The following is a 21,615-nucleotide window of genomic DNA, read 5'->3' as shown; positions in this document are numbered from 1 at the left end:
CCCGACTGAACGGATTCACACATGGCATCCTTGCTATCCTGAACAAGGGCAAGAAGGCCATTCCATTCCTCCCCTTCGGGAATATGTTCAGCCGCTAAGGAAACAATTCCACAGAGTATGAGTGAAACGTGCTAGGGCACACACAGAGTTGACTGCTTTCAAAGCCATAGCACCTGAAGAAAACACTTTCTTCGCCCAACCGTCAAAACGCTTGTCGTCCATATCAGGAGGGATGGTAGGGTATGACGCCTGTTTAGCCGGGGCCGTAGCCGCCTGTACCACCAAACTCTCCGGAGTGCACGGACAAGTAGCCTGGGTCGCCACTGGTTGGGCGGTATTTTTTCGGCAATGACTTTCCCACTGCCGTGAGACACTCTAGAGCAGTCCAAGCCGCCGCCACCCTTCTTTGCAAGGCCATATGGAATGGCAGTACCGGGTCAGTTGGTGGACCTTGGTCCAAGATATCTGTCGGGTCATACTGCAGAAAATCCACTGGTGTTGCAGACCACCCCAAGTACTCTGACACGTCATGAGCCGCCGGTACGAAGACTGCGTGCGTGCCAGGCTCAGGCCTACCAAACTCCACCTCCGGAGACGTGTCCAGACCACTGGCGTCGAGCAATAACTGGCGCAGGTCTTCAATCTGGCTATAACCAAATAAGTCGTCAGGCACCTCATCAGGAACCAAACCTTCCTCAGACCCTTCTTCCACCTCAGAAATATAATCCAGAGGTTGGAATTGGGGCACAGAAAAAGGGAAAAACTTTTTTGGACTTGGCCAGAGCCTTACTCAGGGTTTCCACCGGTCTACGGGGTACCTCCGACAAAGCGTCCTCGAAAGGTGTCGAGGGCGCCGGCGGCTTGGACACAGGCCTCGAGGGCGGTGCCCCGAGCGTGTCCTTCGACGGCCTCTGCGCCGATGGCTTCCTCAGAGCCTCGAGGGAACCTCTCGAAGGATATGGCGCCAACGTCTTCTAAGAAGACAACGGTCTCGAGGGCTTTGAGGACCGGGACCTGGAGCGGGCATGGCCAGAGCGATCCACCTTGTCCAATCGAGACCTCGAAGGTGCTCGATGATCGCGCCGACCACCCGAGCCCAAAGGTGTGCGAGTGGCGACTAGCACGGTCACGGCCGGCTTCTGTTGAAGGCGCGGACGGACCCGAACCCTGCGACCCACGCAGGAGAAGAATGCTTGCTGGGACAAGCAACCCGTCAACGGGCAAAGTCCTCGGACGAGGAAGGCAACCGGTGACGGCGCTCCGCGAGTGCCTCAACGAGGCAGAGGAATGGCAGGATCCACTCAGGGACCGAGATTCCCCTGGACTTACGCCGACGATGCGGAGAGTCGCCCCTTGAATCATCGGTCGAAGGACCAGTGGACCTCGGATTACGGGGTCTGAAACCCTACCTACCGAAAGCTGCTTCTTCCGCTCCTACAAGGCCTTCGACGTGAGCGACTAGCATTCGTCACAATCGTCTGTAGCGTGGTCCTCCCCGAGGCACCAGAGGCAGGCGTTGTGCGGGTCTGTTAGCGACATCTTGGAACCGCAGTCCCGACACTTCTTGAAACCCGACCGCGGGGTGGAAGAAGAGGAATACATGATACAATCTTCACAAACCAGGTTCGAAGAACTGAAAGAAATCTCAGAAGAACCGAGGCGCGTCGAGATCTCTGAAACGAACACGTTCGCGGAAAAAACGGAACTGAGGCTACGGGCATCGTGCGTCCTACTTATGACATCCGGTGACGTCGGCTCGGCGGAGGCCCCCCGAGGACAGCGTATCAATGTCATTGACGCAGGACGCAATGCCGAAAACTTTGCGAAGCAGCACAGCTGTGGTGATTACCTGTCAGATATGGAATACGTCGGAGGACCCCATCCCCTCGAAATATGAATTTGACCGCCATTTCAAAAGAAAGAACTGACTCGAAATAAGCATACATTTAACACTTTTGGAAATTATTTCAAATGATTGTCAAAGAGAATAACATTTTATTTTATTAATTTGGACAATTATTTCATATGAGATTGTTACTTTGCTAGGATACATTTTAATAAAAGAAATCCTATTGGTGAGTGATCCGTTTTTTCAGTAGTTGAGGCTGCAAACAGTTTTAATGGCGGCAATCAATGTATTTTACATTTTAACACTAAACATATGGATATGCTCCAGTATCTACTGCTTGCATTGATTGAATTAAAGAACTATAAAGTGTTATGAAGTGCGAAAAGACAAAACCAATAAAGTATGTTCTGGCATTGAAAGAATAACTTTTGCACTTTGCTTGCCGAAATGTAATTTAGGAGATGCTGACAGAGGACGTTTCTCTATGCTGTGCACCAATGTCTTGACAAGGGACGTAGCATAGCTCTCACAGCTGCTGTCAGAGGTTAGCTGGGTATAATTTATTGCTGCCGGGGCACTTGAACTAGAGCGATCGATCAATTGATTAGATCTAAAGATGACAGTCTGGGACCTGCGCAGTAAGCAAATATTGCGTCAAAATGTAAGGTAAAATGCATTGACATAAAGTTACAGATCTATATATTTTCCTAAATAGATGCCTTGTTGATTGCTGGATTAATACTCCTGAAAAAAACTCTACTTTAAGGCCTTTACTAAAGAAATTAAAATGTTAAAAAATGTATTTTACTTCGTGGCAAATCCATTGAATTTTTTTTTTTTTTGTACAACTTTTCGAATAACATCAAGGTAAGTAACAGGGTTCAGAATTGAGGGGAGCTGGGAGCACTTAACTCCTGCTTCTAACTCAGAAGAGCCTGGCTAGCTTGACAAACATCTACCAGGAACTACTTTGTCTCCCCCGGCAAACTGATGCTGAACAAACATACATATGTGACAGTGTGGGACTGCATTTGGGACAATCTTTAATATGCATTAGGACACATCTATATGACAAAGCATAAGGGGTCATAAATAATGGACAGATCCTAGCTCCACAGTGGTATCTCCTACTCAGTGGTTAATACAGGATACCTAGGAGCTGCATTTAGCTCCTGCTCATCCAATCTTAATTTCGATCCCTGAAGTAATTATAGAATAATATAAAACGAAAGCTACTTGAAGCAGCAAGTTAAGAGTTTATTGGTCTCATGTCATCAAGAGATATGGCACACTCAAGGGGAACTGGTAAATCAGTGGCCTAGATCTCACCTCATCAAAGACACTTTCAATTTCATTCAGTAAGCTTTTGGAGCGCAGAGCTTTGGTATCATTCTGCTTGAAGTTGACTGCCTGGTGGTCCAGCGACTTAAGATAAGCCTTCTCGTACTGCTCCCGCCAGATCTTATTGAAACCTTGCTGAGCTTCCCGCCACTCCTCCTCCTTTGCTTTCAATCTGCAGAGAGAAACTCACATAATTAAACAAAGCACTGCTTGTGAGGCATTTTACATTTTCCAGAACTTTAAATACCAGAATAGAATTAGGGTTTGATATAAAACAGAATGCTTGTTTTCCGAGGGATGTTTGTTTACCTGCACCAATACACTTGGATGGTAATGCACAATCTATATAGCCCTTGTAATGAATCAAAGTTCTTATATGCAATAGAAAGATTGGGAGGGCTTTTCAAAATGTTACTGTCTATTAGCACCTTGGCAGGGGTTCTTCCCAAAATAGGCGCCATTCAAACGGGATTTGTGAGCTTCCAGAGTGCTGCCCACCCTTATCCTTGTTCCTCACTTTACCCACATGCTCACCCCGTAGTTCTCAACATGAATTGGGCTCCCACGAAACTGAAGAATGGGTGCTAAAGCGAGAACACATTTACAAACAAAAAACCTTTATCCCGCAACTTTTTTTCAGTGAGAGGAAGTCAGTTTGAATGTTGACAGATGGCGACCGAGTGCAGTCTTGGCAGCCCTTTTGTTGAGCAGAAACGGATTATACACAAACCAATACAAAGCGATTCACCCAACTTGTGAAAAGCAGCCATGGCATGCAAACAAGTGTGCAGTCTTGGCAGCCTGGGTGAGGTTGAGCATTAGCTCAAGCCATGTAGTCATTTTTGCACAATAGCATGTATGTAGTAAACTGCATTTGAAATGTACTCGTGCAATGAGAACATATCAGCAATTAAGTATTTTCAATCTACTGTGCAAGTCTGGGCATCTACAGACCCATCACCACAGTTCACTTTCTCCTTAAAATAATAGACATTTGTTATAATCAAGTCCAAGCGCATTTAGAGAACAACCATTTATTAGGTGAAAGACAATCGTACTTCCGAACCAAACCTAGCACGGAGACTGTCCTACTTATTTCAAATGGACTATTAGAGACTCAGACAAACTTAGTATACTCCTATTGCTTGACCTGTCCGCTGCGTTCGACCTAGTGGACCACGACAAACTATGCCTATCCCTTACGAATAACTTCAAATTCTCTCCAAATGCAACCGCATGGATTAAATCAATCTCATCAGAACGAACTTCTAGAGTTGCCATAGGTGAGGAAGCTGCTGATCCTATACCAGTACCTCTAGGAGTATCACAAGGATCCTACCTCTCTCCCACATTATACAATGCCTATACTAAACTGTTATTCTCTACTCTGGATGCCATGCAATTCATCTATACTAATTTTGCTGATAATACTCAGATACTTATGCCAATCACGGGTATTAAAGACCTAGACACCATCACCATGAACAATATCTATTCCCTTATCCAAAGCTGGATGGCCTCTAACAGCCTTTGCCTCAATGGCGAAAAAACAGAAACTTATCATAGGCTCACCAGCCCAACTGAAAAAAAATCCCCAAGATTACAAATCTATCATCATTGATGACAAACCCATTGCAATTTGCAACCAAGTGAAAACTTTAGGGGACTATTTAAGACAAGTCTCACAATGACCAAACATATCAATTCCCTTGCGTCCTCCACTAAATACACAGCCAAGCTCACATCCCTCAGCCGGCAATTCCTCTCCACACCGCATTGTGCTTGCCAGAGCTTTATTTTGTCTAACCTGGATTACTGTAACATCCTACTATTAGGATCAACTAAGCAAAATCTGACCAAGTTACAATTGTTACAAAATAAGGCTCTTAGAGCAGCCCTAGGAATAAAAAAAAGTGATCATCTCTCTCAAACCAGCAGAGACTTATTGGCTCAACATACAAGCCAGGATTCTCTTCAAAACTCTTCCTCCCACGCATAAATGTATCTCACAAAATGCCCCAACCTATTTAAACACTTGCCTAAAGTGTAAAACACCATGTAGGCTCCTTAGATCTAACAATTCGTTTTATTTATTTATTGGTTTTCATTTTTAAAGTGCTCACACAGCCCGGGGGCATCGAGGCACTGTTACAGGTATGTGTCTCTTAGTTGCGTATTTATAACACGCTTAATACTAAGCGCAGACCCGGGGATCGAACCTGTGTTGCTTCGTGTCGCCTTGTTTCGAAGGCTAGCACGTTGCTGCTGAGCTATCCTTCCGGGACAATGATTCACTGCTTTGTGTCCCGCGCTTCTAGAATTCTAGAACCAGAGATTCCTGCTTCTCTGTTGCTGCCCCAAAGTTATGGAATACTCTCCCCACAAGTATCCGTGGTGAGATATCACACATCCAATTCAAGAAAATTCTAAAAACATGGCTATTTAATGCATTTTAACCACCCCGTTTGGACTGCATCCCACCCATAATGCTTACAACCAGAGCATGTTATATATTTTATAGCCTAAGGTGAATTAATGTGTTCTGAAACATGATTATCGTGTGTATATTGAGATTCAAAATGTAACTCTCTGGAGGTGGAAAGGATTGCCCAGAAGGGGGAGATGCTCCTAATAAAGCCTTCGTGAGAGGCTGGGGGGTTTCGGAATACTCCTCTCGACGAGAGTGGGTACCCTTGTGTTCTGTAGCTGCCGAAATAAATAGCTACAAGGCTTTTGCATATTTTCAACGGTTGAATATAAGGTCCCGATGCGCCCGATGGCGCTGTCGTGGTCGACGACTCCACCGAAGCCTTAGGTGCTTGCACGACCTTGGACGGTGTGTCGGGGACTGTATGTTTCTTTGGGTGAACGCCCTTTCCTGGAGAATGCCCAGTCACATGCCGCAAACACAGTTGCGTGGAGGGCACCAATCCGCGAGGTTCAGGATGCGCCGAAGTTTTCGGCAGCCCTGTTAGCGTTGCGCGCTTCTTCGACGACTCTGTGGAGGAGGCCTTAGGGGTTGTGTATTTAGGTATTTGTGGTGCACGTGTGCCCTTGTCGCCAGGGTATGAACTCCCCATAACAGAGCCTGTGGCCTGTCTGACGGGACGGGCATTTGGGAGCCTGAAGATTCAGCCAAAAGGTTGATTACTTTTAATTTGGAGCCATGGCTTCCGATGGATTAGTCGTCCGAAGCGATGGCGCCAACAGGGGAATGGCTTTCAACCTGCAATGTGTAGGCTGCCTACCATTTAGACCGGCTGTCTTTCACGGTTTTCAGTCGAAAAAGCTTGTAGGACTTGCATGAGCGCTCATCGTGGTCTCGAGGTAGACAACGATTGCAACGGCGATGGGTGTCCTTCCAAGGGAACTAGCCGTTACACGACGGGCAAAAATTAAAGGGCATTCTCTCCATAGCAGAGGTTGACGGCAGCCAGACCAAACCGAGAAAGAAGGGAAAAGGAAATACATTGAAGGAGAATAAGCCCAGGGCCCCACGCTCCCTACTGTAAGGGCCTAGCCGGAGGGCTGAGGCCACGCGGCCGACAGTCGCCGAGCAGTTGTGGATGTCTTCGGCGGCAGAAAGCCCACGAGGCAGTCATCGAAGGATTAATCGTGAGACTAGACGACCATAGGTCATGGGACAAAGTAAGCAATATTGGTTCAAGAGGTTGTACAAGTTGTTCTTGTGGAATTTTTAGTTTGTCTGTCGACTAGGGCGTCGATGAGACGCTCTTTTGTGACTTTGTGTACCCAGTCTGTTGGGATTTTTCCTTTTCCAGAAGTCGTAGGCAGTGATGGGGCGTCCGTCTTCGTGTGGCCCTTCTTCGTGCGCCTTTGCTTTCGTGGATCTGGTCTTCTGGTGCTTCATCGGAAAACTGGTTTGTTCTTGTGCTTTGCTGGAGTTGGGCCTACCTTAGGTGTTTCCCGTTATGGTCCTGTCAAGGTTGAATCGCCCTGTTTATGGTGCCCCTTTGGTGCAACCAAGGGTGTAGTCGACGGGAAGGGGCCTGTGGTTGCCGGCAGTGCTTTGTGGCTGTGCTTCGCCTGTCCTGGGGATATAGGGTGTTCCTTGTATCACCCCTCTACCCCCCTGACGAGGAGGAAGTCTTCAACGACCATAAAGACTGTTCCACTGAGCTGGATCCATTTTTGTGTTTTGGCTTCATCGACCTGCCAGAGGGTGGCTCTGTCGTCGACATGTTCAGTGCCGGGCTACCCGTTAGTACACCCAGTGACGACCGCCCATCTCCGGGTGACGATGGCCTATCAGGGTCCCTGGAAGGCCTGTTTTCACTCACAGATGGCTCATAACCGTGGGATACCCAGTTCGATCTTCTTTGGTGGCTATTTCTCTGACCTGGCTGTTAGGCAGAAACCTGTGCAGTTCCCTTAGAGACCACTGCAAAAACTACAGGATTAAGCAGTAAACCCAATTGGTAGCAGTCTGCACCACCCAGATTTACCTGGTAGCTGTGGCTGAGCAGTCAGACTTCTCTCAAGAAGAGTTAGGCAGTATATAGAGTATACACAATAGGGCTAAAAATACAGTAGCACAAGCAAACACTGACCAGAGCTTTGGTATAAAAGTATATAATTATTTATTTAAAAACACACTTGTAAAAATACACTGGCACTAATATGTCAAGCAAGTTCAAACACAGTCACTAAAAGTATATACACCTCCCTAGTTAATTATTCGACAAGTCTAGGTTAAGACACCACTTATTTAGCAAAACAGAGGTGAGCGTGTAACCGTAGATGGCACTCCAATAATTTGTTAAAAACGGGAGAGAAAAGGCAGAATAGGAAACTAACACAGTACCAACACTTAAGAAGCCACAGCAAGTCAAGAAAGGCAGGGTCTACAGTATAGCAAAAAGTTCATAGGCCAGGCCCACTCTTGGAGAGCAAGGCGGAATGTGCCCAAGATCACACAGTGGAAATGCACTCAAAGTGTTTGCAGAAAAGTCAAAAGAGGTTGGATCAAGTCAGAAAGGTAATGTTAGCAGGTTCGAGGTCACCCCAGGAGAGAGAGTCAAGGATTTACGGGACACCTTGGACAATCTGTTGCAAGGGAGACCAGGCGGGACACAGTACCTGAAATGGTGAGAAAGCTCCAGCGGGGGAGGTTGTTCCTGGCAGCGGGTGCAAGTCTTGGCTTCGTCCAGGGGAAGAGAAGATCTCGACGTGGAGGAAAGCTGGAGGTCGTTGCACTGCCAGGGAAGAAACCAGCCGCGGAGTTTCCCGGTTAAAAGGTACAACCTTTTTATTCGCGGTAGTGGTGAAGCGTGGCTATCCGGGGTGCTTGGCACGGGCGATTCGACCACGAGATGATCCAGGAAGGTGAAAAAGGCGAACTGGTTGGTCCCACCAGCTCAAAGGGAAGAAGACTCTCCTGGAAGAAGATCTCCTCTGTCGTCGGGGAAGTGGTGAGTTCGTACAGCAGGGCTCCACCGGTGGTGTCATCGTTGTAGATGGCTCAGCTTCTCCCCTCTTTGGATTCTTTAGGTCCTGTGGCGTATTCTGAAGTTCCAGTCCCCAAAGCCCTGCTTTTATGCAGCAAAACCCCCATTCATCAGCCTAGCTGTCACTCAAACATGCTAAGTGGTGAGCCGGGCGGCTCACCACTGGGCCAATCACACAAGAGTGCGACTCGAGTTGCCAAGGCAACTCAGTCCAGGGTGCCTAACCCCCCTCCCACACATCCTGTAGACTCCAGACAGAGTGGCACATCATTTGGAGGGCTTCTGTGGAGAAGCCCGCCAAAAAGTGGAACAAAGGGCTCGACTTGGGTTACAGTTGCAGAGGCGAACACAAACACCATTTTAAAACCGAGTCCTGGCAAAAAGACCCAACCGGGGAATAAATATTAAATAAATAACCCAGCGGTATCTTTAACATTGCACCAAAAAGTGGTGCGTTTAAAATGAATGGGAAAATCCCATAGGAAATATTCCGGTGGAATATTTCGCGTGGTATCCACTGCCACCAGCTAGAAACTGAACAAGGGGGGACTGGACAGTGCCCCCTTGGAAAACAGACCCAGGGGCAATCGAATTACCCCTACCAGTACTTCCACAATACGATGGTTTGTACTGGTTCTGTTCACAATTTGAGACTAGTAAAACCAATGGTGACTTTACATGCCCTGGGTGTCACTATGACACCCCTGTGTTACTGTGTAACACACATACCAAAAACACATGAAGCCCTATGGAGTAAAAGACCCCATAGCCCATAAAACACATTACATAGTCAAAGGACATTCTCAAATCATGCCTAAGAGTGGGAGAAAGATAGTCTCACTCTTAGCAGGAGAAAAAAAGAAACCGCAAAAATCCAGCAAAGCTGCTGGGGGACTCACTAGGTTTGGGAAATTAGCCTTAACAGAGAATTCTCCCTAACACTGGCCCTCTCAGGCCATGGTCGCTTCTGAGTGGGGGTGGCCATGCTCAAGTCGATTCGATGTCAGAGGGGTACTCTGCGTAGTTCCCCCTCCTTCAGCCAGCATACCAGCCTGCGGTTCCTATCTTTGAGTGTCTTGGAGCGAAGACCTCTGCAGATGGTGCAGAATGTTTATCCCCTTCATATCAGTTTTTTTAGGCCACAGTAGATTCCAATGAAGAACAGAAAAATGCTATTTCTTAAGATATAGCTCGCAGATTCTATGTGGAGAGAAACCAGGGGACTCCCTCAGCTTCAACACATGGTTAGAATCTGAATGGAGGGAGAGGGAAAAGGCTCTAGATACTCAAGGTCCTATTGGTTCGGACTAAAACTACCCATAACTAGGGTGATAGACGTTTTTCTTGCTTTTAGCACAGGAAATCTAAAAGGTAACCGAGGATTACCAGCCCGATGCCAGGGAATATTCACAGCATGTGAACCTATGAACTAGATTTACTAGAGGTCGATGTTGTAGCAGTGGATTCTCTACGAATGGCAGTCAACGGGATTGATTGAGGTTGGTGTTGTGGCTTTTGCCATGGTCGTCTACTAGGATTTCGAGGTTGCAGTTCTTGCTGTAGTCGTTGACTGTGTCGACGACTGTCTACGGGGACAGCGATGGGTTTTTGAAGATTAGGATGAAAGTCTCTCCTGAATCATCGTGGATGTCTTTCAACGATTTCTGAAAGGTCATCGATGGAGAAAATGCCTTCTTCTGTGAAGAGGATAGAAGTGCAGAGTCAAAAGACTACCCACTCTCTTGCACTGATGGAAAACGTCTTTATCTATAAAGAGACATTCTGTAAAGAGAAATTCTACCAACAATGCCACATAACCAGCATGGGGGCTACGTTTGCCCCTGACGTGGCAAATCTTTATATGGATATGTTTGAAAAACAATCCATCTACCACGAGAACAACACTTAAGAATCATCTGCGGTGCCGGCATCGATATATAGATGACGTTTTTATGATATGGAAAAGCATAGAGAAGACCCTATGGCTCAATGCACAGAACGACTCCATTAAGTTCACGATGCATTATGATAAAACCAGTATACGATTTTGGACTTCGAAATCTATAAAACTGACAACACTTTAGGTACCACCCTATATAGGAAGCCTACATCCAAAAACACACTTCCAGCCTTCTCCAGCTTCCACCCTGCAGGGCTTAAAGAAAACCTGCCATATGACCAATTTTTAAGGCTAAGACGTAACTGCACGACCATATCCGATTTTCAGATCAAAAGCAAAGAACTGTCAGGTCACCTTACGGAGCGAGGATATCCAGGACATATCATATGCAGAGCACGGAAGATAACTAAACATACAAAGAGAGATTCTTGTCTGTCTCCATCTCCCAGAGAAAAAACTGGCGACAAAATCACATGCATTACCACCTTCACACCTCTCAGCAATCTTCTAAGAAAAACGATATTACGTCACTGGGACACTATCCAAACCAACTTTTAAACCAGAAAAACCACGTTTCGCCTTTAAAACTGAGCCAAAACCTTAAGGGTCGCCTAGTTCACTCTTACAAGGAAACTTTACAACCAGTGAGTACCCAAACCACCCTGTGGAATCTACCTCCAGACCAAGGACATTACAGATGCGGATCATGTTTTGTCTGCTGTCTCACAAAAGATATGAAGGATATTGAATTGAATGGAAAAACATGGAGCTTTAATACTTTCAATAATTGCAAGACAAAATGGTTAGTGTATGAGATAAAATGTCCTTGTGGTCTGATATATGCAGGGAAAAGTAAGTGTGAAATACGCCAATGCATATGCGAGCATAAATCCTGGATCAAAAATCAAGTCGATAAACCCATGGTAGCACATTTTAAAACCATGAAACAGCTCTAAAGATCAGTTCTGGTTCATACTACAGACGGCTAGAAATCCAATTCGTGGAGGTGACTGATCTTATGCTACGTAAGCTAGAACAAATATGGATACATTGCCTAGACTGTCAAAAAAGGCCTAAATCTCTCTATAGGGTGAAATCTCTTTTTTAACTAATTCACTCTGTTTCAGTCTTTGCATCTATGCCTACTCCAGCCAGCCTTTGATTGAGATTGACCTCCCTATATTGACGAAGTGTATATTTTGTTTACATGTCTTTTGCATTCTGTTGTAATTTTGCTTGCAATGCCTACACCCAGCTAAATGTATTCTGTCTGTTTTGAAATCCACTGTCAAAAAAACTTTACATGTATCACTTGCATCAGTTTATATGCAATGCTCGAAGTCATTAGTCAATCTCATTCTTGAATTAACAGGATGTGGACCTTTTTGCCTTTTTTTAACTGCATCAAATTGACGTCAGCTCATGCGAGCAGATGTGGGCTCACCAGGTGGGTGGGGCTTAGGCCAGGTGACCTAGATACACTTGCACCTGATCCCCATCTGCAAAGGAAAAGAAGTTGGAGGGCTCCTTAAGTATGGAAACAGAGCGGCAAGCAGGAAAGCACCAGGTGGGCGTGGCTTGCTAAATGGTGAAAAAGAGCGGGGAGCAGGAAGGCACCAGGTGGGAGGGGGGGGCTTGCTAAGTGGTGAAAAAGAGCGGCAAGCAGGAAGGCACCAGTTGGGCGGGGCTTGCTAAGTGGTGAAAAAGAGCGGCAGGCAGGAAGGCACCAGGTGGACGGAGCTTAGGCCAGGTGACCTAGGTCCACTTGCACCTGCTCCCCATCTGCAAAGGAAAAGAACTGGAGGGCTCCTTAAGTAGAGAAACAGAGCGGCAAGCAGGAAAGCACCAGGTGGGCGTGGCTTGCTAAATGGTGAAAAAGAGCGGGGAGCAGGAAGGCACCAGGTGGGAGGGGGGGCTTGCTAAGTGGTGAAAAAGAGCGGCAAGCAGGAAGGCACCAGTTGGGCGGGGCTTGCTAAGTGGTGAAAAAGAGCGACAGGCAGGGATGTACCAGGTGGGCGGGGTTTAGGCCAGGTGACCTAGATCCACTTGCACCTGCTCCCAATCTGCTCATAAAAAAGAAAACTGCCGGGGTGTCCCCCGAAACACCCTGCTCACTATACTGTGTGGTAGTGAGCGTGGTGTTGCGGGGGACACCCCTGCAGCCCCCTACGGCATTGGTTCCCGATCACGGAAGTGAAAGGGCACTGGCGCCGCAGGAAACCAGCGTGAAGGTAAGTAGGGTATTTTTATGTTGGGGGTGTGCTGAGGGTGTGGGTGGGGGTGTGTTATGGGTGTGAGTATGTATGTGTGTTCGCATGAGAGACTGCCCACCACTGCCTCCTAGTAAGGACTATCTACTGTGTAGACCTTATTGGAATATCACACCCCCCACACACTCTAGCCTCTCCTTCCTCTGCTAATCGCTTTTAGAGACTAGGCCTATGTGCTGTTGTAAAGTAGACTACCTCAAGGTCCTGAAAAGTACTGAGATGAAGAAAAATATCAGGAACAGGAATAGCTAATCCAAGTAATGGGATGAAGTGGGCCGCACAGGAGCATTGAAGAACAATACGAAGAAGGAACTGCAGCAGTAAAGACTTCCATGACGGTGTGGTTCTGCTTACGCGATAAGGTCCAAATTGATATTGATATTTTATTTGTATCGCGCTCATACAGTACACAAGTGTTTCAGAGCGTGATGAGGCAAGGGAGAATAAAACAATGATCTTACTAGGCCGAGTGACATTGAGAATGTGCAAGTGCATGGGAGAGGGAAAAAGGGGGAGGTGGAGGGGTGGGGAGAAGGGGAAAGTGCTGAGTAAAGGAATAAAAGTAAATAATATAGTAAGTAAAATGAATAAATAATAATAACGAACAATGGTAGTGCAGCCAGCAGTGGCGAGTGCTAGGTTTAAGGTAACAGACAGGGTGTGCCTGAAAAGTACAGAAACCGGTGGTGGTTTGGGGGGGCATAAGAAGGGGGGACACTGTGGAGTTACAGATACAGCTCTCAGAGCAAGGGATTGCCAGGAGGCAGTGCGTTTGGGTGACGGGGTGAGCCGGTACCTCGGCCCGGAAGTCAGAGGGCAACCAGGTGTACAATACAGAGATAGGACCGATCAGCAGAGGAGAGGAGGAGCGAAGGCAGATGCAAAGAGGAAGGTCTTGAGGTGCTTTCGGAACCACAGATGGTTCTCCTCAAGTTTCAGGGTGGCAGGGAAGCTGTTCCAGAGGGAGGCTCCAGCCAAAGACAGATCTAACCCCATCTCGTTTCTTTGAAAAACGACTGACCCTGCAGGAATTAAAGGTGGAGGAGCGAAGAGCTTGGGAGGGAAGGTATTTACAGAGGCCCAGCGAAGGTATTTTGGACCCAGGCCCCAGAAAGCCTTGTGGACAATGCAAAGTGTCTTGAATTTAATTCTTGGAGCCACTGGGAGCCAATGAAGAGATTTCAGGGCTGGAGAGATACGATCCCAGGGCTTGAGGCCAAGTACAAGTCTGGCAGCCCTGTTCTGGATAAGTTGCAAAGGGCAGAGAGTAGAGACAGGTAGATTTAGAAAGAGGCTGTTGCAGTAATCCAACCTAGAGAGAACCAGAGCTCGAGAGGCAGTGAGCGTCTGGGGGAATAAGAGGAAAGGCAGAAATACCTCTGAGGAGGTGCAGTAGGAAGTTTGACTTATTTAAGACAGAGATGTGGGCAGAGAAGGAAAGTTTGGAGTCAAAGATGACCCTGAGGTTCTTAGCCTCGCAGGTGGGGGTTGGAGGCTGCCCAAAGAGTGACAGGAAAGGAGGGTGAAGGTGTGCCGATTAGAAGGATCTAATTCTTGCTGGCATTCAGGTAGAGATCATTGGCAGCACACTAATCCTGCATGGCAGATAGGCAATCAGAGATGGTAGTGGTAGAGGGTAGCCTGAAAATTAGTCGAGTTTCATCAGCGTAGCACTGAAAATTAGAGCAGAAAATGGCAATGCGGTGGGCGAGAGTTGCCAGGTATTGGTAGAAAAGCCAGTATGAGAGGCTAGAACCCTGGGGAACACTGCAGGTAGAAATGGAGATAGATGAAAGGAAGGACCCAAGTTGGACCTGGGAGGGTCGATCAGAGAGGAAAGATGTCAGCCAGGCCAGAGACTGAAAGGTGATACCCAGGTTGTCACAGAGACAGTTGAGCAGGATGGTGTGGTTGACCATGGCGAAGGTAGAAGAGAGATCAAGTAGGATGAGGACAGAGGGGATGTTAGAATCAAGGTTGGAGAGCAGATTTTCACCGATGTTCAGGAGAGCAGTTTTTGTGCTTCTGGCAGCTCTAAAGCCAGACTGATGGTCATGGAGACAACCAACAGAGTCAGAGTGAAGATTAAGCTGCGAGATGGCCAGCTTTTCGAGGAGTTTGCCAAGAAAAGGAGTGATGGAGATTGGATGATAGTTAGCAAGAGGGGTCGGCTGTCGGCTGTGGGTTTCTTGAGAAAAGGGTGTACAAGCGAGGGCTTCAGAGGGGTGGGGAAGGCTCCTGAGGCGAAGGAGCGGTTGCAGAAATCAGCCAGGGCAGGAGCAAGGGTGTCAATGTGGTCCTTTGAAGGTTTTGAAAGAACAGGGAAGTACGTGTTTTGACAAGACTTTCATAGATGGGACTTGTCTAGAGACCTCATAAGGGGAGGAAAGGTTGAGAAAGAGGGTGTGGGGGGGGGGGGTTGCTGTTGGAGGGCCAAAGTTTACAGAAGGAGAAGGGAGAAGAGGGGAAGGGGACGAGAGGGTGGACAGGATATCCTGGGATTTTGAGGTGAAGTGAGAGGCAATGGCCGTGCAAAGGGCCTGAGATGCGACAGGAGAGGTAGAGACTGCAGCAGGGTTGGCCAGCTCCTTACAAATTTTAAAGAGTTTGGCAGGGTTGTTAGATGCTGCAGAAACATGGTCTTGGATGTGGGTTCTCTTCTTAGAGTGGACCGAGTCGGTATTGCCTTTGGAGCAGGCGACAGGCCAGTTTGTCAGAGGATGAACAAGAAGCCTTGCATTTCCTCTCCGCCCCCCTACACTTACGTTTAAGTGTAGCTAGTTCAGAGTCATACCAAGAATTGCACTTGGCTTTGGGCTTCAAACGGATCCTCATGACAGGGGCCAGAGCATCAAGAGTATCGGAAATAGAAGAGTAGAGCATAAACAGGGCTGTGTCAGGATGTGAGTCAGCCAGAGGTGGATGGGGGAGTGGGGGGGGTCTGGGGGAGAATGTGGCGGCAAAAGCCTCAACTGACACACGCTTCATGGGACGGATGTCCGAGACGGTAGGTGGCAGTGTTGGGGTAGGCTTGATCTTGGGGGGGTGGAGAGAGGAGGGAGTGATCGCTCCAGGAGGGCGGAGTGGTTAGAGGGATGGAGAGGAGGAGGTCAGAGGAGATCAAGACATGAAGTGTGTGCCCTGCAGAGTGAGTCGGCCCAGAGGGAGGATAGAAAGGGAGAGGGAATCACAGAGGTCACGGAAGAGTGTAGAGGAGGAACAGGAAGAGTCAAGATGGATATTGAGGTCACCAAGAAGGAGGAGTTGAGTGGTTGAGGCCAGGAGGGAGGAGCAGAGGTCCTCCCACTCAGAGAAATTAGGTGATCTGGCCAGGAGGCCAGTAAATAGTGGCCACATTAAGAGAGTGGCTAGGAGAGAGAGAAAGCTTGCAGGCAAGTCATTCGAAAGAGGAGTATGTCTGCGTGGGAATGACAGAGGCAGGAATCCACTCAGGAAAGATCAGTGCTACACCCCCTCAAGCCCGGATGGATCGAGGCACAGAGAGGATCTTGTGGCAATCAGGGAGGAGTGTGTCAAAGCTTGTGACAGAGCTGGACGTGAGCCATGTTTCGGTAAGAGAGGACATTGAGGCCAAGTTCTTCCAGGAGGTGGCAGATGTCAGAGGAGTGTTTGACAGCCGAGTGAGTGTTGAGAGTGGTAAGATGAAGAAGGTTGCCAGCCTTAAAGGCCTTCCGTGGAGGGGTACAAATCAGAGGTACGCCCTGCAGAGGTGAAGAAGTATCCCAATGAGGGGCAGAAGAGAAGGGGAGAGAGGGCAAGGTAGCCAAGGCGGGCATGGGGGAACAGCAGGAGATGAAAGGAAATTGATGAGGCGAGGGAAGAGGAGATTGGCCTGAGGGCCTTGGACCAGGACGGTGCCATTAAGGTAGACATTAATGATGACTTTATAGTCGTTGAAGTGAGCCATACGAATTTCCCAGCGGGTGTCGCCATTAATGGGAGGAGGAGGAGGAGACAGGACAGAGCACAGAGACCTAAGAAGAGTCCATAGATCAGGCGAAGGAACGACAGAGGATGTCAGTGAGAGTCTGTCTGGAGGAAGCGCTGGAATAGGTGTCAGCGATAGGAAGACCAGGGTTGGAGGCCAAGATATCATTTTTTAACTTCTTCCTACCAGACTTGGTGAGAAGGGAAGGATAGTCAATGAAGAAGCAGTTGGAGAAGATAGGAGAAACAGAAAGCGCCTTAGGTGTGGTAGCAAGAAAAAGAGGGGAGAGGCAGGCATGAGTGGAACAAAGAGCAGTGAGTTCATTTGGGCAGCAAGTTACAGAGATGCAACAATACAAGCAAGGTGCAGAGCAAGTTAGCAAAACACAGCAAGACTTGAATCTCAACCAAAATGCTTAACACAGCAAGATTTGAATCTTAAGCAAAATGCAAAACACAGCAAGACTTGGAATACACAAATGGGGTTTTAGATGCAAGCAAAGGGTGTAAAAATGCAATGCCATTGAGAATGTAAACATGGGAGAAACAAGCAGAGAAAGGATAGTGAAAGTCCAAACAAGAGGGAAGGAGTGAGTCCAGAAGGAGTGAACTAACCCATAGTTAAAGGAGATGTAAATGACATGGAAGTCCGGAATTCCTTTGAAGAATGTGCTGGCAGCATCAACGCAATTCAGGTGCTGGTGTGAGGAACAAAGACCCCATGTAACGTTCTGGTAGCAGACAGGGAGCGGACAGAGGCCTTCGTTGTGGGCCTTGGCAAGCAAGGTTACTCCCGGTTGCTCTGATTGGCATTTCTAGACCAATGCAACCAATGAGAGGTGGGAGTTAGGCAAAGCCATGCAGCTCGGTCAAAGGAAAAGTAATAGGGCCAGCATGAAAGACAAGGACATATGAGGCAACACAATCATGCCCGTGCAAAAAAATGAAAAACCCAGGTAGTGGGTGCAAATCAGGAGAGAAGATTTCACTGCACACACTCTTCAGGCAGCACGCAGTGAAAATGTTTTTTTTTTTAAATCAAGTTGTTAAATTTGCGAGGAAGCAGGGCTACGGTTGCAGTAGGAGGCAGGCAGAATGAGGCGGACTGACTGACGGAGAGACACAACCAACCGGAACGAGAGACCGTAAAGCCAGGGAAGCACGAAGGAGACATGAGAAGAGCAGGACGGAGACGTGCGCAGTCCGCTCACAGAGTCTAGAGGACAACGGGACTCCTTCACCTGATGGCGTCAATACGGTAATGGGAGGATGGCAGACAGTGACGTGAACACAAGAAGCAGCGCCCATACTGTCACCCCAAGGGTAGGAGATCTGCAAGGTGAAGGTACTAAGACGCAGAGAAGCCCGCTCAGAACTTTGAACAGAAGGACCCCAGGAAGAACCAGCTGCGCAACCAGGGTGCAGACCGTGTAGCGGGAGAGGCGCAGTGACCGGAAGGTGCAGGAGGCACAAACCCTGTACCAAGATTACGAACAGGACTATCTTCCTCGTGTCAATACTTGGCAAGCAAGGCAGCCAAGGGGACGTAGAGGGAGGGTGAGAAACCGGGTACAGGGACCCACCCAAGAGTGATTGGAGCAATCTTCCTTGTGACAGTACTTGGCAGGGATGTGAATCAAGTGGGCCAAAGAATAAGAGAAACAAGGGTGGGGGACCCAAAGTGATAAGAGTCCTCTTCCTCCTGGCATTTTTCTCAGGGGAGTGGGTCAAACCAAAGAAGGAGAGAGAAACTAGGGTTGCAGATCCTCACAATACTCAGAGTTGCGTTTTCAAAGTGTGAAACTTACTGAGAAGACCAGGGGAAGAGCGGTAATCCCCATGGTTATAAGAGATTGTGCCATAACTACCAGAAGAAGGGAGTCATTCTCCTGGTAATGTGGACTGGCAGGAAGGTCCAACAATCCTGGGGAAGATGAACATTCTCAGTGTGCTAACTTGAGACTGAGACCAAACACCAGGAAGGCATTCTCCTGGTTTATGAAGTATTTTGGAACTTTGTGACCTGGGGAAGGGAGTCATTCAACCAGGTTGTTGAGACTGAACGCCAGGAGAAGGGAGGCATTCTCCTGGCCCACTAAGGAGACATTGTCTGGAACTTAGACCATAACCCAGGAGAAGGGAAGCATTCGCCTCGGACCAACACAGTGCTGCTTTATTTATTAGTTTATAGTGTAAGTGCCAGGAGAAATTACTTACTGTAATGATCTTCCATGGATTGTTCTGCCACAGATACCTCATCTTGATAGATATCCCTATCCAGCTCTTCTGTTCGGAAACTTTTTTCGACAAGGGCAAAGTGGACCTCAACTCGGCCGCCAATCGTCATCTCGTCTTGCTGGGTGCTCGATCGTAAGCTCTGGATGTTATGTCAGGCATCGTATAAATACCACGTCACTACGTTCCATGCTTCAGTTCCTAGCTTTCCACCCCCTGTGCCTGAACGTTGCAGAGGAAAACAATAGGAGTGTGGCTAACCAGCTTGCAAAAAGATACCTCTCAACAGGGAGACCGCACGAAATTAGTAGATTGAAAATAGATATGTATTTTTTTTTAAATAGTAAGATAGAAGCAGCCTCCTTAGAACTATTATCAGTTGTCCCCTCGCTTGGACAGAAGCGTTGAGCCACAGGGACTTACGCGTGGATGGATACGAGGGGCCATAAAGAATCTGCGGTAGAAGAATCCATGGAAAGATCAATGGATTACTTTTCTCCCGCAGAGCCTTTATCGTGATAGAATCCCCAAGCAGTTAGAATAACGAGGTGGGCAGAAAGCATTAAACAAGCAGATCTTGTAGATCTGCTCTACCAAATCTTGCACCTGCTCCACGTGCAATATCTAAAGAGTAATGCTTGGCCAATGGATGCAGGGACGACCAAGTGTCCGCTCGACGTATGTCCCTAATAGGAACTCCCCTCTGCAGGGCTGTAAAGGCTGAGACCTCCCCACGGTAGAATGTGCCCTGATGCCGGGAGGAGGCTTCCTGCCTGTCGACTGGTAACATTCGGATATAGATAAAATAATCTAACGTGACCGGGTCCGGTTGGTTATGGCGAGACTTTTACCGGATAATGAATGGGCAAAGAACAACTGGTCCGTTTTCTGAAACTTGAATATATGAGCCACTTAAAAACATAAGTATCTTTTGGGATCAAGTCGGTGGAACCTCTCTTCCTCCTTTTCTTTTTTTAAAAACTTATTTTATTAATAATTTTTGAATATAGACAGTGCACATAACAAACATCTCTGGGATGGATGCTAAGTCATCCTCTTGTGTCCATTCTATCTGTGCAGTCCCTTCTCTGCCCTCCCTCCTGAAACAAGAGAGGGCACAAAAACCATGTCGAGAGCGAATTTCGCATGACTCAGTGAGAACTCAGGAGTGGGGCGCCGACATGAGTTATTTGTGCATGTTAAGAAAGGGGGCCCATTCCATCTCATTTCTGTGGCCGTCTGGGCCCAGGTTTTTTCTGATTGGAGAGTCTGCTATTTCCATTTAATCGTGAGACATACCCTTGCCGCCAGTAATAGGAAATGCGGCATGTGCGGGAGCAGCAACCATCGCCCTTCCGTTCTTCGAATCCGAATAGGACTAGTCCGGGGTTGTAGTTACGTTCCACTCCCTCTAACTTCTTGATCCAGACCAGAACTTCTTACCAGAATGCTGAACTTTCGGGCAGGAACCCCACATGTGCCAGTATTCTGCTGGTCTACTGCATACTCTCCAACATAGTGGGCTAGATTCTTTAAACATTTTGGAGAGGCGCTTGGGGACGTATTGCCATCTATGAAGAAGTTTTAGACCATGCAGTTTGTATTTGGCCGAGATGGAGGTTTTGTGGGCATATTTGCATAGGCGCTCCCAAAGATTTTCATGCAACGGAAGGTCCAGATCGATTTCCCACTGCTTCCTGAGGACTTTGTTTGTGTTTGTCTGGCTGTTCAGGAGGGTCTTATATATCTGGGAGATGAGGCCCCTTGACTATGTAGTTTCGCTCAAGATCTTTTCTAGCGGCGTTAGGTTTCTTAGTAGCTTGTCCTACCACTGTGGGGTTGTTAGGCAGAATCCTGTGCAGTTCCCTTGGGGAACACTGCAAAAAGATTAAGACTACAGGAGTAAGCAGTAAACCCAATTGGTAGCAGTCTGTACCACACATATTTACCTGGTAGCTGTGGCTGAGTAGTCAGACATCTCTCAAGAAGAGATAGGCAGTATACAGAGGATACCCAATAGGACTAAAAACACAGTAGAACAAGCAAACACTGACCAGAGCTTTGTATCAAAAGTAGATCATTATTTATTTAACACACACTTTAGAAAATACACTAGCATTATAAATCAAAAGCAAGTTCCAACACAATCAGAAAAGTATACACACCTCCCTTAGCAATTATTAGACAAGTCTAAGTCAAAACACCACTTTTTGTCAAAACTTAGATGGCACTCCAATAATTAACTAAAAGGGAGAGAAAAAGGCAGGGCATGAAGATAAAACAGTTCCCAACACTTTTAAGACACCAAAACAAGTTAGTGAAGGCAGAGTCTACTGTAGAGCCAAAGTTCATAGGCCAGGCCCACTTTAAATGGAGCAAGGTGAAATGTGCCCAAGATCACACAGTTGAGAAATGCATTCAAGTCTTTGTAGAAATGTTCAAAAGAGGTTGGGGTGGTTCAAAAGATAAAGTTAGAAGGTCTGGAGGCAAACCCAGTTGGAAAGCCAAGTATTTAAGGGTCACCTTGAGCAAACCGAAGAAAGGGAGGCCAGGTGGAACACAGTACCTTTAAAGTTGAGGACGCCTCAGCGGTGGCAGTTGTTC

The 21,615-nt window shown here is 47.5% G+C and overlaps 1 protein-coding gene across 2 annotated transcripts in view; it reads right to left on the bottom strand.

The window, feature by feature from the left end:
- Nucleotides 1-21,615, bottom strand: part of SIN3B (SIN3 transcription regulator family member B) — a 1,409,802-nt gene that overhangs the window by 528,354 nt on the left and 859,833 nt on the right. For both annotated transcript variants that reach the window (XM_069649207.1, XM_069649206.1), the window contains one exon: nt 3,179-3,362. In XM_069649207.1, the coding sequence (XP_069505308.1) occupies nt 3,179-3,362 (184 nt within the window). The remainder of the gene's footprint in view (nt 1-3,178; nt 3,363-21,615) is intronic.

This window comes from Ambystoma mexicanum, chromosome 1p, assembly GCF_040938575.1.
Source record: "Ambystoma mexicanum isolate Mex_15411 chromosome 1p, UKY_AmexF1_1, whole genome shotgun sequence".
In the NCBI taxonomy this organism is placed as follows: domain Eukaryota; kingdom Metazoa; phylum Chordata; class Amphibia; order Caudata; family Ambystomatidae; genus Ambystoma; species Ambystoma mexicanum.
The sequence above is the reverse complement of the archived record's forward strand: the minus strand, read 5'-3'. Positions and strand labels throughout refer to the sequence as shown.